General features: G+C 41.1%; 1 protein-coding gene across 2 annotated transcripts in view; it reads left to right on the top strand.

The window, feature by feature from the left end:
• Nucleotides 1-17,043, top strand: part of SERPINE2 (serpin family E member 2) — a 315,644-nt gene that overhangs the window by 208,903 nt on the left and 89,698 nt on the right. For both annotated transcript variants that reach the window (XM_044070250.1, XM_044070251.1), the window contains exon 4: nucleotides 6,088-6,285. In XM_044070250.1, coding sequence (XP_043926185.1) covers nucleotides 6,088-6,285 — 198 coding nt within the window. The remainder of the gene's footprint in view (nucleotides 1-6,087; nucleotides 6,286-17,043) is intronic.

Genomic DNA, 17,043 nt, shown 5'->3' with positions numbered 1-17,043 from the left:
TAGTAAGTAGACTAGCTTCTCTGTTTGGGCAAAAGATCAGAACATAGACCCTTTCTCTATGCCTATTAAAAAGAGCCTACAGTACGGACTACTCTTCTACATGCAGAAGCCTCAGCATCGACAATTTCTGTGCATTTAGCAGCCATCGCAAATTTTCATAACCGATTTGATAATTCTTCTGTTATGTCACACCGTCTGTGCAAAACCTTTTTGAAAGGAGTATTACATGTTAAACCTCCTGTCAAGCCCCCCATAGAACCCTGGGACTTGACTTTGGTACTTCAGTCATTAACAAGCCCTTCTTTCGAGCCTTCTGATTCATGTGATATAAATTTTTATCATGGAAGGCTCTACTTCTAGTAGCACTTACCTCAACAAGAAGAGTATCCGAGTTCCAGGCTTTGAGTGCCAAGAGACCTTACTTGAGCTTCCACAGGGATAGAGTGTCCCTTCGTACTGACCCTTCATTCTTGCCCAAGGTCATTTCTGGATTTTCAATTAACCAATCTATTGACCTGCTGGTTTTCTTCCCTCAGCATTCAAACAGAGGGGCGTATCTTTTGCACACCCTTGATGTTCATAGGCAGCTTCGTTTTTATCTGGACAGGACTAAATCTTTCAGGAAAACGGATCAGTTGTTTGTGGCCTTTGCAGGACCCAGATTGGGTAAACCTGTCTCTAAAGTGACTCTATCCTCCTCGCTTAGAAACATCATTACCTTTATCTGCCATCAGAATAAACTATCTTTACCCCTTCCAGAATAAAGGCTCATTCTACTAGATCGATGGCTACTTCTGTGGCTTTTCATTCCAGAGCCGCTATGGATGATATCTGCGCAGTAGCCACTTGGGCAAGACCTCATACCTTTATCACTCATTACAAATTGGATTTGGCCTCCAGGGGATGAGCATCTTTTGGTTCTATGGTGCTCAGGAATATCCTTCCTTAGGGCCAACTAGGACTCCAGTAGCTGGGGACTCAGTCCTGTCAATAAGGAATAAATAAAGATTTACATCAGATAAAGAAGTTATGTCTTACCATAATGTTCTATCTGTGTTGTAGATCTTTATTCATTCATTACTTCCTGCCCTTCATCCTCCTGCCTGGACTCCTGATGAACTTTAGGAATGCCTAGTTAAGGTATTTGCTCAGACAGAGCCTCCTACTGTCTCTCATACTAACTGTATAATATAGGGGTGGGCAAACTCTTATCTGAAGAGACTGTGAGAAGGGCATTATGGGTAGGTCTTAAGTGAGAGTTTTTGGCTGGCGCGAGTTTGGAAACTGCCGTGTCAGTTCCGAGGACGGAACCAAAGTCCTATCAGTAATGAATGAATAAAGATCTACAACACAGATGGAACGTTATGGTAAGACATAACTTCTTTTTCATGATCCTTCATAAGAATGGAACAAATCCTTCATTTCTTCCCAAAGTAACCTCTGAAGCTAATCTCAATCGATTCAGCTACCAGTTTTTTTCCCTAATTATTCTAATAAGGGAGAATATATTTTGCATTGTTTAGATGTTCACAGGAATTTAGGAAGTCTGACCAACTCTGTGGCCTTCTCTTAAAACAGGAGGGGCTCGGCAGTTTCCAAAGTGAGTATTTCTGGGTGGATTGCTAACTGTATTTCTTTCATTTATGCTAGTAGGCATTTAGTTACCCAGACAACATAACGCTCATTCTACTAGGTCTGTTGCTGCGTCATCAGCTTTCTTGGCTACACTTTCCATTGAGATTTGTGCTGCTGTGACTTGTCTAATCCACATACTTTCATTTTGCATTATAAACTGGACTTTTTGTCGAGGAACAGAACATCCGTTGGTGCCTCTGTGCTACAGCATATTTTTCCTTGAGGCCACCCAGGATACATAGTAGCTGGGGACTCTGACCCATCTGTGATGAATAATGACACAAAGTATTACCAACTTGGCATCTGTGTTATCCAGTGTCATTATGCATCACATTCCCGCCCTCCTTCCCCCTTCCTTCTGGGGATTTTGGCAAGGTTGATTTGGCTTATATTGAGCTACAGTATTTTTGGCCTTCTAGTGCAGTTGTTTCTGCATTTACACTAATATAGCAAACTCGATCTGAGGGTTAGAAGGTAGCAAGGGATTATGGGAGGGGAGGAGCTTGAGCTCCGGATCTGTCTTAAGTTGCCAGCTTGGATCTGAGGTCGGATCCAAGACCCTCTGTGATGAATAATGACATTTGATAGCACCGATGCCAACCTATGGTATTAACTTCTGCTGCATTTTCATTTTTCTGTTTCACCTGTTGCCTACTGATCACCCTTTTCCTTACCGTCCTCTTCAGTCTGCAGACACACACACATGCTTCCTGCAGGTACTTCTGCAATACTGTTTGACATTTTCATTCATTCATTGTTTTCAGTTTTCTCATATTCAGGAACGTTTTTTTTTTTTCAATTTCAAATTCAGCCCATGCAAAAAAAACTCTCTTCCAATGTCAATGACCAACTACTCATTTCCCTGACTGCTAATCAAACCACCATCAGTACTTCATCCAGAGCTACCTGGGTCTCTTCTTAAAAAAAAAAAAAAATGTTTTGTAAAAACAAGGACCACTGCCAAAATGAAGGAGAAATAATACAGGGGAGTGGGGAATAAGGGCATACCCAGAAAACATGGCACTGGTTTCTTTCATTGATTTGTAATGGTAACATACTTCAAAGTGCTATAGTGTCCTAACTATTTTTCTTGTGCAGTTTATTCCAAATTAGATTTAAATAGTCACAGAAAGCAGCTTTATTGTTATGTTTTTATGTTTTATACGCATTCCTTGAGATGTCTATCAGATGCTTCATCTAGCTGTCCTTTTCCTGTTACCAGAGAGAGGATCATAGCTGAGTTCAGATCACCCTTTAAATAATAAACTTCTCTGTAAGAGTAAAGCTGGCTGGAGGGGAAACCTGAAAGTCATGGGTTTTTAAGGCGATCGAGACTGGAATAATGGTGGATGAAGTACTGCATGCATTATGCCAAAGACTTTTCTGCATCTACTGAGACTTGTTCTTGACCAGTCAGAAAGGGGCAGCTGGCTGTAGATGCTGGTCATACTGCTTTAGCAGGCTGTATGACAGAAAACTGCTTCTCTGGGTGGGTGATTCTCTGTTATGAGTGAGCCATGAATACATATAAAAAACAAGATTAGTCATTGTGTCTGAAGTATATAAGGTTTGATAATCAACATACACATGTAGGTAAAGACAGCAGAGATTGGAAAGTGCATTCAAACCAAAGGGTAAAAAGGTCAAACAAACCATTCAGTAAAAACTGCAAGAATGACCCAGCCAAGCTACAGTTGTTGTGTAAAACCTTAAAGCTTACAGATTAGAATGTGGGGAAGGTTCATGCAATGAGGGATGGAGAGAGATTGTATAAAATTGCGGTCTAATGCAATAATTTTATGATGTTTTAGTTTAGCATGTTGCAAACAAAGCATGCTGCACTAAAAACTCATATGGAAAGCAGTGTTGTTTTTCCCTCTCCTTCAAAAGCCCAAATGATCAATTGTGTCATTTTATCTTTCATCAATGCACTTGTAATTTGAAAAGAAAAAAATGTCAGTGTTTGTGTAAAAGTCTCAGAAGGATTGCAGTCTTCTTTCTACATTTGTACACGTGGTTTCCTCTTATTCCCAGCTTTTCAAGAACAGACTGCTGTTGTACTTCCTCTGTGTTACCTGTTATTCAGTCAAATATTCTTAAATGTTTGTCTGAAGTGTCTGTGCCACTTTGATTCCTGCTACAATTTTAAACATTCTCTTTCCCAGTAATAGGTAGCAGAATTGATTTCTGTTACTTAAAACTCTTAACTAGAAAATAAGTCTTTCTATGACATTTTTACCCATTAGCCATCATTTAGTCCACCCTCCTCTCATTTTTTTTTGTTTTTCTGTTTTTTTATTTACTATATTTTTGCCTGTTGCTCATAACTGTAAAACATGGCTACAGCAAACCTTCCATAGGCCTAATTCACTTTTGCATAGTAACACTATTTATGCCCAAACTTGTTTTCTTCGAGTAGGAAAGGTAACCAGTACAAATCTGACAAATATGTAAATGGAAATATATGTGGCTCTAGATGATTTTCACTATTAAAGTGACATCCTGACCCCATGTGTAAAAATGGGATGTGGATGGATGGATACGAGACACCCTTTCTAGTACTTACCTGTTATCTGTCACTTAAACCTTTTAATTTTTTCAAAAGTTTTAATATTCACAATGGTCGATGATGTTCGGCAGCAAATTGCCTAAAGTGTGTGTGTGTGTGTGTGTGTGTGTGTGTGTGTGTGTGTGTGTGTGTGTGTAATGTATATATTTTGCTACTTTTACCTTTCATTTTTAGGCTTTTGGTGTCCCATACCTTTCTGCCTGTAACCACTACTTTTTAACATTTTTTCCTTCCTAAATTATGCTGTGGGTCTTTCAAAAAAGAAAAAAAAATGTCCAAATTTGACTGCAGGTAAACAAAATGAATATGCAGGGAGACCTGTTATGGTCTTGTCTTATCCTTTTAAGATCACAACTTCTAATCACCACCTGCAAATAAGCTGTTTTTGAAAATATAGTATAACACTGCCCCAGCAGGGCAGCCCAAAAATTGCTCTGTCATTAGAAAGTGCATAACTGTTTTTGGACCCTCAAGTTTTTACTCCAGTCCAGGACAGTGTAGTACTGAAGTCCCTTGTTAGATGAAAGTAAGATGTGTCTGATTATCAAGTGTATGTTTTGAAGTTGTTTATCCTTTAGACTAAATAATTGAGTGAAATATGCAGGCTTATTCCTGCAGTTCCTTCAATTCAGCAGATATCTCCAGTTTGCCTTTTTGCCTCCTTTTCTTTGGTGCAGGCCATCATCTTCCTTTATTAAAGTCAATAACCCATCTGTCAGTATCTGTAAATCCTAACCAGTATGTATGCAAAGAAAAAAAAAAGCAAACTTGTATCTAATCCATGATAGGGGCTTCGTCTGCTGCCACTTACGATTTCTGCTTATCTTTTTGTTTTGTTTTTTAATTTCTATACTGTGCACCTCTTTGTGCTCTCATTTTGTCTCTTACCCACATCATCCTATAAATGTCATAAGTTATTTCAGAACGTCCATTTTGACTTGCAAATCTCTCCTGTAATATCATTTATCTCATTAATTCCTTTTGCCCCCCCCCCAGTTGTTTTGCTAGTGAAAATAAGTTTTAGTAGGTTTGCTTATAGCCCAGTATCTAATAATCTGATACATTCCTGGACTGATTTCATCCTAACTACTACTCTTGACAGAACGACTATGTAGTTCTGCTGGACAAGTATCTAATGAACACACATACATTGAGCCTAAAGTTTGCTTCCATTGCTTAGCTAAATAGCTTATAAAGCTAAATCAGCAGTCGATTAAGTTATTATACACTTAGAAAAGTCTTACCAACACGCACATTTTCCCCTTCAGTTACCTTTATACTAAGAGCCTTATTGGTCCTGCTATTTCCAGTATCAAACATATGAGATTCCCCAGTTTCTTATATTAAACTGATAAGATATTGAGGATTGTCCAGGATCCTTACAAAGAACAGTTTACATAATTCACTAGCAGCTCTCTTATTGCCCAACCTCATTGTATCAGATTCCTTAACTCTCTGAAAATATCAACGTACGCCAATCACTTTATAGTTGTATCACCTTTTGTATTTTTGTATAAAAATGGTAAAATAGACCTCAAACAGCAAATTGCACATATAAAAGAAAACTCTAATTCTTCAATGCAATTTACTGAAATTTTAATCATTCACATGCTATTTTTTTTCCATCCTTTACTTTGTTCCAGGGGAATGTCAAAAATCAGAATTCTAAACTCTTCTAGTACTGTATCTGTTCAAAATAAATGTTGTATTTACTTTTAATCAGCATCTTTTAACTTGGCATGTAACAAAACTCCAAAAATGAAAGTCCCCTTGACTTTCTTTTTAGCCCTAGCAATTGTAATATAAAATACAGTTCTTGTAAATAGAGACTTTGTGTCTTGCTGTCTTGTATGTTTTATTAAATTAGTTTGTTTAATTTGCAGGTATGATCAAAGACCTCATTCAGCCACATGTGTTGGATAACGTGTTCACCAGATTAGTAGTGGTTAATTCCATTTATTTTAAAGGCTTGTGGAAGTCTCATTTCCAGGCTGAAAATACAAAGGTGCGTGGTTTTACTGGTCCCGATAAGGTGACATACCAAGTACCCATGATGACACAACTGAATATGTTTAATTATGGTAAGTTAAAATCTGTGCAAAGTGCTAAATTAAGTAGATTTTTAACATGTATTTAATCTTTAATTTGAAATGGGTAAGTGGCATTTGTATACACAAGCACTTCACAGCTAGAAAACGGACATTTTTAGAATGTCATGCAGGCTAGCTTTTCAGACACAGTTAATTTTAATTTGCTGAAGTCAGGCAAAAAACTTTTTTCCAAAGCCAGACCTTTTATAGAAATATGCAATTTTTTCACTGCATTTTAAGCCACACCACTTACTGTTTATACAGGTTTCATTGTGTTTTAAGTACATTTGATTTTTGTAAACACCAAGTGTCTTTCAGGTTATTGATGTGTGTCAGGAACTGCAGAGTTGTTTCTTGGGGGGATAATGAACCAGCTGATCATGTGAAGTTATAAGAATGCTATATAGGATATTAAAGCTGCCTACACTGGCAGATTTTTTGTCATTTGTTGTTTAGGAACAGGTGTAGCATGGGTTTTGTTGTTGGACTAGTTTTTCTGTATCCCACAATAAAGGAATATTTTATATAACTGTGAAATTCACTGTGTTTTGGTGTTACAGTTTTTGCAACTCCATCCATCATAAAAATGTCTGCTATATTCTTGCATTAATTTCAGAGGCACTGTTCTGGAAACAGTTTCCTAGATGTTCTTCGTGTTTCACTGTTGCAGTCATCACCTGTGGGTTATCCCTGCTGTGGTAGCCCTCGGCCGGCCCGAATATCAGTCAATGTTTTTCTCTGTCAGCTGTCGCCTGTAGACTGATGTCAGGTCATCAGTGCTATAAAGCAAGGCAGCTGACGCCATTACATCAGTCTTTCTTGCCATGGAGCCCATAGCAGAAGCAGTTAGCAGTTGTGCTGGCTGGTTGCTTCCAGAGCTCGGATCACAGCTGAAAACGTCTTTAGCTAAGTACCCCATTGGGTATATTTTTTTCTTGCACTAACCGATGTCTGAAAAAGTTAACAATTGTCTCGCCTGTGGATAGCAGATCCCACACAGAGACTTCCATTCATACTGCGTCACTTGTTTAGGCGCAGACTACGTCGCCGACCGTTGCTGGTTCTGTGTCCTCTTTAATGCGAGCACCATTTGTCATAGAGCTCTTTTTGTGGACAGGTATTTTCGTCCTCCATCTTCACAGATGGCATCCATCAGCCAACAAGCCTCTGAAAAAGCATAGGGATAAAGATAGAGACAGACCACACAAGGCTAAGCCTCCCGACGACTCTTCTGCTAAGCAGGTCGTCAGTTCTCCGGAATTCAGTGAGGCGCTTTTGCAGCCCCTGATGCCCAATGCGATAGCTACGCAGGCCTCTACCGAGACCCTTTCAGGGTCCGATATGCTGCAGAAATCTTCTTTGTCTTCAAAGCCTTTGGTTGTCTCTGCATCTGTTGGGTCCGGAGCTGTGACGCAGGCACCAGCTTCCAAGGAGGTCTTTTGCACTACTGATTCTAGTCAGAAACCAACGTCTTCACACCCAACTACCATTTCTCTCAGACCGATTAATACCCTTAGGCCTAGAAGCCAGGCCACCCCTAGAAAATCTACCTCTGGCCACCATCTTACTCCTGCTCCTCCACCCATGCCCAAATGCTTAAGATGGCAGAGGATCTTATTTCCCTTATCAGGGGCAGTCAAGCTACAACTTCTAAAAGGAAAATACACCCTTCTCCTGAACTATTGACAGAGCAAGATTCTGAGAAATCTGATTATTCAGATTTTGAAGAGGAACAGCAGCCTCTGACTGTTTATAAGGATTCAGATGCAGAGGAATCCATCCCTTCTGCCTCCCCACCAGAAGACCTTTCCTTTAGGGAAACTCTCCACACCCTCAGGGAACATTTCCAGTGGGAATCTCAGGACTTCCAAGAAAAGGCTAAGAGAATTTCTAGACCTGCCCCAGCACAGACCCCTGGCCATCCCCCCTGTTTTAGAAGTGGTGGATGATGCCCTCCCACCTGCTCCCAGTAAATGAGACAGGTCCTACAGAGTACCAGACTCTCTCAAATACCTGTACAGAAATCCTGCTGCAGACCCAGAGGTCATTTCACAGGGACCTAAAGGAACCAGGGCTAGTTCTGCAAAGAATCCTATGCCTTCTGATAAGGATGCCAGAGCTCTGGACAGATGGGGTAAAAAAGTTTACACCTCTGCAACCTTGGCTATCAGAGCTCTTAACTGTCAGTTCCATATGTTAAAATATCTACAACACACTTTGGAACTATTAAAGCAAAAGATTTGTACCTTTCCTGACTGTGCCATTTCTAAGGAGTTAGATGTACTGCACTCTACTTGTCAAGTGGCAAAGCACTCTTTACACTGTGGATATGACGCACCAGAAACCTCTAGCAGGGCAGCAGTGTCTGGATCTGTCATTAGAAGACATGCACGGTTGAAGGAACAACCTCTAAATTAATTGATGTACTCTTGAATAAATACCGCTTGTTTGGAGAAAAAGCAGAGGAGGTGGTTAAAATGATGGAAGACAAAGCAAAATCTATGCAAACAGTAAAAGATTTCTTTCAGGTTCAACCTCCTAGATTCAGCAGGAATTTTCCCTCTTAGCACTGTTCCTTTCCTGCTCCTAGCAGACTGGGGCAAGCTAAGCCCCGCAGGGACAGGCCACCCAGGTCCCTATCCCAGGGACAAGAGAGAACCACTTCCGCCTCTAAGGCAGGGATTTCTAAGCCATCCCTCTATGGCAAAAACTCTCTATGACTCCCACTCCCTCCTCTGCCCTCCTTTCACCCATCAAAAGCTTGGAGGAAGGCTGTCCCTCTGCAAAGAGGCTGTCTGTAACCAAGGACCAATGGGTCTTAAAGATCTTTTTTCAGGGATACAAATTCACTTTCAACGAACTCCCAATTCCCAGAGGGTATCCAGACTTACCTCCAAATCAGTGGGCAGAGGAATTAAAACAAGTCCAAACTCTCGTATCCCAGGGGGCAGTAGAACCTGTTCCCGCAGATCAAACGGGCAAAGGCTTTTATTCCAGGCTATTCCTTGTTCCCAGAAAGGAGGGCACTTGGTGCCCCATCCTGGATCTGTCCATTCTGAACACCTCCCTGGTGGTCCCCAAATTCAAAATGCTAACCTTGCAGCAGCTGCTGCCTATGCTGACAAAAAATGCCTGGTTAGTGACCCTGGACTTAAAAGATGCCTACCTCCACATCCCCATAAAGGAGTCCTGCAGGAAATTCCTGCATTTCAGAGCAGGCTCACAGCACTTTCAGTTCTCTTCTCTTCCCTTTGGCCTATCTACTGCTCCCAGGGTTTTTACCAAATGTCTGGCCCCAGCCATAGCATTTTGCAGACAGAGAAGTATACAGATTTACCCATATCTGGACGACTGCCTCATTCAGGCAGAGTGAAAAGAAAAGCTGCTCCAGGACCTACTCTTTGTCAAAACCCTCCTAACTTCCTTGGGGTTCACCATCAATGAGAAGAAATCAAAACAAACACCCTCCAGGAGGATCATTTTCCTGGGAGCACTGCTGGACACAGCATCCCAAATGGCCTTCCTAGCCCCGGAAAAGCAGAGCTTCCTGCCTTTCTACTTTACCCAGCTGGCATCTAAAAGTCACTTCACAGCAAGGAAGTTCCTGCAAGCCTTTGGGTACATGGCATCTTCCATTCTTCTAATTCCTCTGGCTAGGCTTTACATGAGGAAACTTCAGTGGTATCTAAAGAACCTTTGGTGTTAACACTCGCAGCCTCTAGAGACCTCTATCCCTCTGATCCCCTGTATAAGGGCAGAGTTTCTGTGGTGGGCAGGGGCCTGTGCCAAGAACCAGCGTCTCCCCTTCATCCTCCGCCCTGCTAGGCAGACCATCACCACAGACTCCTCAGACATTGCTTGGGGCACCCACCTAGCAGGCAGGTGCACCCAAGGTCTTTGGGATGCCCAGCACCTTCCCTTACATATCAACCAAAAGGAAATGATGGCAGTGCAAAAGGCTTTGATATCCTTCTAACCCCATCTCAGGCCAAGGATCCTCCTTATCAAAACAGACAATACCACAGTAATGTGGTACATCAGCAAGCAGGGAGGGACACAATCTTACCCTCTGTACAGGCTAGCCGTAAACCTCTGGCTGACTGCTTCCTCCATGGGATTACACCTAATAGCCCAATACCTACCAGGGGTCAACAACACCCTGACAGATCACTTAAGCGGACACTTACTGGACCCCCACGAATGGCAGCTCCACAAAAAGATCTTTTTGCAAGTCACTCAATTGTAGGGAAATCTGGAGGTGGATCTCTTTGCTTCACACCTCAACCACCAGCTAAAGAAATTCTATACCAGGGAGTATCACCACCTAGCATGGAAGGGTGGATGCCTTGTCCTTCCCCTGGAACTCCCTCTTCGTGTATGCATTTCCCCCCTCTGCCTCTTATTCCCAAGGTAGAGACTCCAAGACCGTCAAATGAAGACAATAATTCGATAAAAAGGCAATTCCTTTATTCGACTGTTAGATGATAAAATCCAAAGGTTAACAAAGTGAGAAACAGCAGTATAAGACAAAAGCGCTCAGGTAATAATACCAAGCTTTATCAAGTCAAAAACAGTTTCTTTCAAAAGAAGCTACTGTTTAAATAAGAATCTTAGTTGATCACATGCTTAATTACAGCTGGGTCTCATTAAAGAAATTAGAGGTGTCATGAGCAAATAAATAAGCAACTCAGTCAAGTGAGCATAAAAAATGTTTGAAATCCACACTGCTTGTGACATGATGCGTAACTAATGTACCATGTTGGTACCTTTATAAAATTACATACATGAATTATTCAATAAAAAGAAAAAGAAAAAAGCAGTGTTGAAAATGTAAGTAAAAGTAAGAATAAAAATAAAAATAGGGGTTGTATACAAACCAAATGGATTTAAAATCAGCAATATAGAATAGGCTAAAAATGTGTATATTACATTCTTATTGATCATGTAGGAATGATAGCATAATACAAATAAATGGCACGCAATTGATAGGTTGTAAGATGTATATAAAATGTGTGTAAAATGAGGTATGAGGTGGTAATGTTGTAGAAAAACATGTTACAACCTGGCTCTTCTGAGCTTCAACACTGAGCCTATGCTAAGTGTACCATTTAGGCCTACCTGCATCTAACCTGAGCTGCCAAATCAGCTCCGGTAGATTCCCATCACCTCCTCTAGTACTGGGTTCACTTGCTCAAGAATCATGAAAGAGAGTTTGTAATTATGACATAGTGGTGAATGTTTGAAAAAGGCATTACTTTCCTTTTCTTTTCAATGTCATAAATATGCTCCAACCTTTCCTGAATTCTCTCTCTGTTTTACCAATGTAAAAGGCACCACGGGTGATGCAGAGCCCAATGTAGACCACTCCTTTAGTTGCACATGAAAAATGGCCAGGAGATCTGATGTGAATGTGTCTAGATTTTAGGTAAATGTGAGATTTGTTTATGATAAGAGGACACTGCTTGCAGGCACCACATTTAAAGGTGCCTTTGTTTTGTTGTTGTGAGTAGTTGTTGTCTCTTCCTAACAAAATTGGGCTTGGCTGGAATAATGTTCCTGAAGTCATCATTACCGCCAGCACAAACCAATATTTGGAAACAATGGTTTCAATTTGTTTGGAGTTGTCAGAAAAGGTGTAGATGAAGTTGCCATCCTTCTCTTTGTTTGTTGTGTGAGGTTGCAAACAGTGGATTTTTGGTTAGAATTTCAGAGCAAGTTGACAGGGTAACCTCTTTCAATGAACATGATCTCCTCTAAGGTCTGCTACACATTCTTGATGCTCTTATAAGTTGTCCCTTTATTATACCTTTCTTTTGATGAAGCGGGTGCTGACTCTCATAGTGTAGTAGAGAGTTGGAGAAAGTGGGTTTCCTGTAAACCTTGGAATATAATTCCAAAGATTGGGGGTCCCTGTGAATAGTGACGTCAAGATAGTGCAATTCTTCATGGCTAATATTGTGTGTGAAGATCAAGAACTCCGTAGTGTTATTGATGTGTTGCAGGAAAGCTGATAACTGGTCCTCAGTGCCTTTCCAAATGAGGCAGATGTCATCAAGGTATCTGCAGTAAAAGGTGAGAAACTGTGCCCAAGTCGTACAAATATGTACTCTTGCTCCCATCTGTGTAGTACCACGTATATAATGGGTAGCTAAGAGGCACCCATCGCCACTCCTTTTAACTGCTTAAATAGTTCCCCATGAAAAAAATATAGTTGTTGTTTAAAACCATGTTCATCATGTCAATGATTAAATTGATGAAGTTGTTGCCCAAGTTGGTTTCTTTGGTGAAAAAATCAGCAAACCATTCTAACCCTGTCGAGTGGGGAATGCTTGAAAAGAGGTCTTTAATGTCAATGGTGACCAAAAGAGAGGAGGGGGGGCAGTTGGTAACAGGAAAAGCTTTAGAATTTCCATGAGTCTTTGCACACATGAGTAAGAGCATGAATGTGTTGTTTAGTAACATAGTCAATAAACTTGCAAATGGTTCAAGTCAGCACCACCCTGCACCGAGACAATAGGTCTAAAATCAGCGGGTTGATACCCTTGTGTGTCTTTGGGATTCCAAAGATGACGGAATAGTTGGTTTATTAACAAAAAAATTGTAAAGTTTTCATTTATAAATCCCTGCAATAAGTTGTCATATAAGGAGGATTTGATTTTTTGCAAGTTGATATTGATTGTATGTATCGAGAAAATGAAACAATACTGGGTATCATCATGTAAAACATGATGCATACGCTTCATAAGCGGACCATGAGAACCACACCACCACCTTTATCAGGTTTCATGATTCTGATGTGTTCTTCAAACAATTTGTTGATGTATTCAAAATGTTCAGTATTCAAGTTGGTTAGGTGCGGTCTGGGGGGTTACCATACATGTTTCAAAGTCCTGTTCAATTAGTTCCTCATACAATCTGAGAAGTGGATGCGGGGGGATTGAAAATGCTTTTCCTACACAATCCTGTAGGTTGCCAAATTTGTCCTTTAAAAGTGTTTGAGGTTAAGTCCTCTGATAAATAACTTGAGGTCAACTAATAACTGAGCCAAGTTTGCTCTGTTGGTGGGGACAAAATGAAATCCTTTGGTGAAAAGATTGAAAGCTGTGTCATTGACTACAAGGTCTGTGTAGTTGTAAATGGTGAAATCATTTCTCCTAAAGATAGTGCAGTTGGCATGTTCGGTTGCAGTGATATTGGTGCTAAGCGGGACAGCAGGGTACATAAATTCAATGCTGGGGCAGATTTGATCGGAGGAATTTGCAACATCTTGAGAAATATTCTCTAATATTGTTTGTTCGTCCACCTCCACCCTGTTCTCTGTGGTTTGGGACCGGGGTCCCGGTGTGTGGGAAAATCCTGCTCCGCGCTCACTTTTTGTCTTTTCCAAAAGCGCTCACTTCTACGTGGAGCATGGTGGGTGTCTGGCTGAAAAACATCATCTCCATCATTGCCAGGGGTACTAGTTAATCTAGCAGTTTTAGAAAATTTGTTATGACAGGGATATGCTAAATCATTCCTATATTCATGTAAATCCCTCTCAAGCTTTCTTATTTTGATTCATAATTTTATTACAAAATGAATCAACATCATCAAACACCTTATCATATTTGACCGTGGAGAAGTGGTTGTCAGAAACAACCAACTGATGTAAAGCATTCAGTTCAGTGTTTAGCATGTTAGCTTTACTTTCATATTCTGCAATCATTAGCTTCATAATTTCAATCCCTGCCTTGTCAAATATGTCACACATTTGTCTGTATTGTGCAGTGCATGTTTTTAACGATTTGGAAAATTTAAAACCCGTAAACCCTTGAAGTTTTTAACATTTAACACATTCATACAAGTAGTCTATTTCCATTTGGTTGCTTCTCAACCCATACAATTTGTTTTAAGTCATCAAAATCCCCTTCAATGAGAGGTAGATATTATTGACTAACAAGTACCTTTAAAGTCATCAAAATCCCTTTCAATTGGTAGAATTATTGGAACGAATAGTACCTTTTGGAAATTGAAGGGTTTGTTAGCCCAGTCAGTGAAATTAAAATCCTTGGTTTCTCCTTCCCTCGTTTTGAGCAGTAGAGTTGGTGGACTTGGTGCTGGAGGCGTTGTTGTGGTGCATCCAGCGTCTACATGCGTGGTGGTATCCAAAATCGTTCTTTGCCATGCAAGTCCAATGAGTGCTTTTGTTGGCCTGAGTATCAGCCAAGGATGCAGAGTTGTTGGCATTAGTGTTGGCGTTGTTGTGCATGCAGCAGCCCTTTTAGTTCAGCTAGCATGTTTAGAACCTCGTTGAATTGATGCGCACGTGAAACCGAAGTTGATTGCCTGCCTCGCCCCAGCATGTGTGTAATCAAGAGGATCAACGTCTCCACTGCAGCGGTCATGGTGTAGAGCAAAGCCCCGGAAAACCAAATGTAAGTCACACAAAACCAGGAAGAGACTCCAAGACCGTCAATGAAGACAATAATTCGAAAAAGGCAATTCCTTTATTCGACTGTTAGATGATAAAATCCAAAGGTTAACAAAGTGAGAAACAGCAGTATAAGACAAAGCGCTTTTGGGTAATACCAAGCTTTATCAAGTCAAAAACAGTTTCTTTCAAAAGAAGCTACTGTTTAAATAAAAGTCTTAGTTGATCACATGCTTAATTACAGCTGGGTCTCATTAAAGAAATTAGAGGTGTCATGAGCAAATAAATAAGCAACTCAATCAAGTGAGCATAAAAAATGTTTGAAATCCACACTGCTTGTGACATGATGCGTAACTTATTCCCAAGGTACTTATCAAGATAAGGGAGGAGGGACCCAAGGCCACCCTCATTGCTCCAGATTAGTCTAGACAGCATTGGTACCCCTTACTGCACAGCCTGACATTACAGCCTCCCAGGCAGCTTCCCCTGATCTCAGACCTCTTAACTCCGGTGGGGGGGGGGGGGGGATGCTGCACCCAGTCGTGCAGATTCTCAAACTGTCAGCATGGCTAATACTCTAAAGGCAAACAAGGGGCCCCTGTTAAGCAAACGGGTCCTAGATATTATCACAGAGGCCAGAAGGCCCAGCACCAGAAACTCTTGTGCAGGAAAATGGAAAAGATTCTGCTCTTGGAGCCAGTCCAGAGGGGGCAATACCTCACAACCTTCCATCCCTCTTATCCTGGACTACCTAGCGGAGATAAATAATAGTGATCTCTCCTAGTCTTCTATTAAAATCCATGCCTCAGCCATTTCAGCTCACTTTGACACAGTTCAGCCCCTGTTCTCCCATCCTTTGATCAAACAATTCCTCAGAGGGGCTTCTAATATCAGACTCCTCAAGAAGGTAAGCACACCAGCCTTGGGACCTAAATTACGTTTTGGAAAAACTAACCTTACCACCCTTCGAACCTGCAGCTTCAGCAGAACTGAAATACCTCTCCTGGAAGACTGCTTTTTTGCTAGCTATCACCTCAGCCACCTGAACTTCAGGCACTGATGGCCATTGAGTCCTTTTTCATTTTTCATGCAGACGAGGTTTCCCTTAGGACTAACCCGTCCTTTATGCCCAAGGTGGTATCTGATGTGCCTTTCAACCAAGCCATTCATCTGCCCACCTTCTTCCCTAACCCTCAAAACAAGGGGAAAAGAATTCTGCACTCTAGACGTGCACAGACAGCTCAGATTCTACCTGGGCCGCACTAAATCCTTCAGAAAAATGGACCAACTTCTTGTCAATTTTACCCAATGGGTAGAGGGGAAGCCAATTTCCAAGCAGACTATTTCCAAATGGATATCACACTGTATCCATTTCTGCTACAGATTTCATGGGAAACCTTCCCCTAAGTCTATATGTACCCATTCCACTAGGGCAGCCTCTGCTTCCACAGCATTCCTCAGAGGAGTTCCCACCAGGGACATCTTGGAAGCTGCCACCTGGACGCCGGTCCATACCTTTACAAAGCATTACCACCTTCCTCTTTTCTCTAAGGCTAGGGCAGGGTTTGCCTCTGCAGTTCTGCAGGGCTTGCTTACCCATGCTTAGGTGTCTGATCCTTCCACCCCTCTCTTCAACTTTGGGAATCCTCCCACAGGTGATGACTGCAACAGTGAAACATGATGAACATAGTACAGTTGTGCACACTTGCATAAATGTAGATGTTTGAGTGTATTCACTGTTGCAGTCCTGGTTTCTCTCGCTCCTTCCCCCTTATATCCTCTTTCATTAGGGAGGCATATGCTTCTTGGGGTGGTTGTTAACCACCAGGACCACTTTGCTGTATTTCCTGGGGCTTCTGGCTGGTTAGGGCAAGAAACTGATGTAATGGCATCAGCTGCCTTGCTTTATAGCACTGATGACCTGATGTCAGACTACAGGCGACAGCAGCTGACGCAGAAAAACATTGACTATGGTATTCGGGACAGCCAAGGGCTACCACAGCAGGGATAACCCACAGGTGATGACTGAAACAGTGAATACACTCTAACATCAACATTTATGGTAAATGTACACAACTGTACTTTACTGCTGATAGAATATTCCTGATATCAAGTTTGTAATTTAAATTTTCTTTTCAGTTATGTTCAAATTTTAAATGAGGCTTGCAAATGTTAGTGTCTGGATGTATATATGGGACATAATATAGGCTTCTATAGCAGAGCATGAAAGTATGGCTCTTCTCATCTGCAAATCCACAGGTGATCATCCTCCTTTCATGCATGTATCCGAAAGATTGTTTTTTTTTTTTTTAAGATTTTTTTTCATGTCATCTGATACT

This window comes from Protopterus annectens, chromosome 4.part1, assembly GCF_019279795.1.
Source record: "Protopterus annectens isolate FY-2018-M chromosome 4.part1, PAN1.0, whole genome shotgun sequence".
NCBI lineage: Eukaryota > Metazoa > Chordata > Ceratodontiformes > Protopteridae > Protopterus > Protopterus annectens.
Note: the sequence above shows the minus strand (reverse complement) of the source record. Positions and strands in the feature narration are given on the sequence as shown.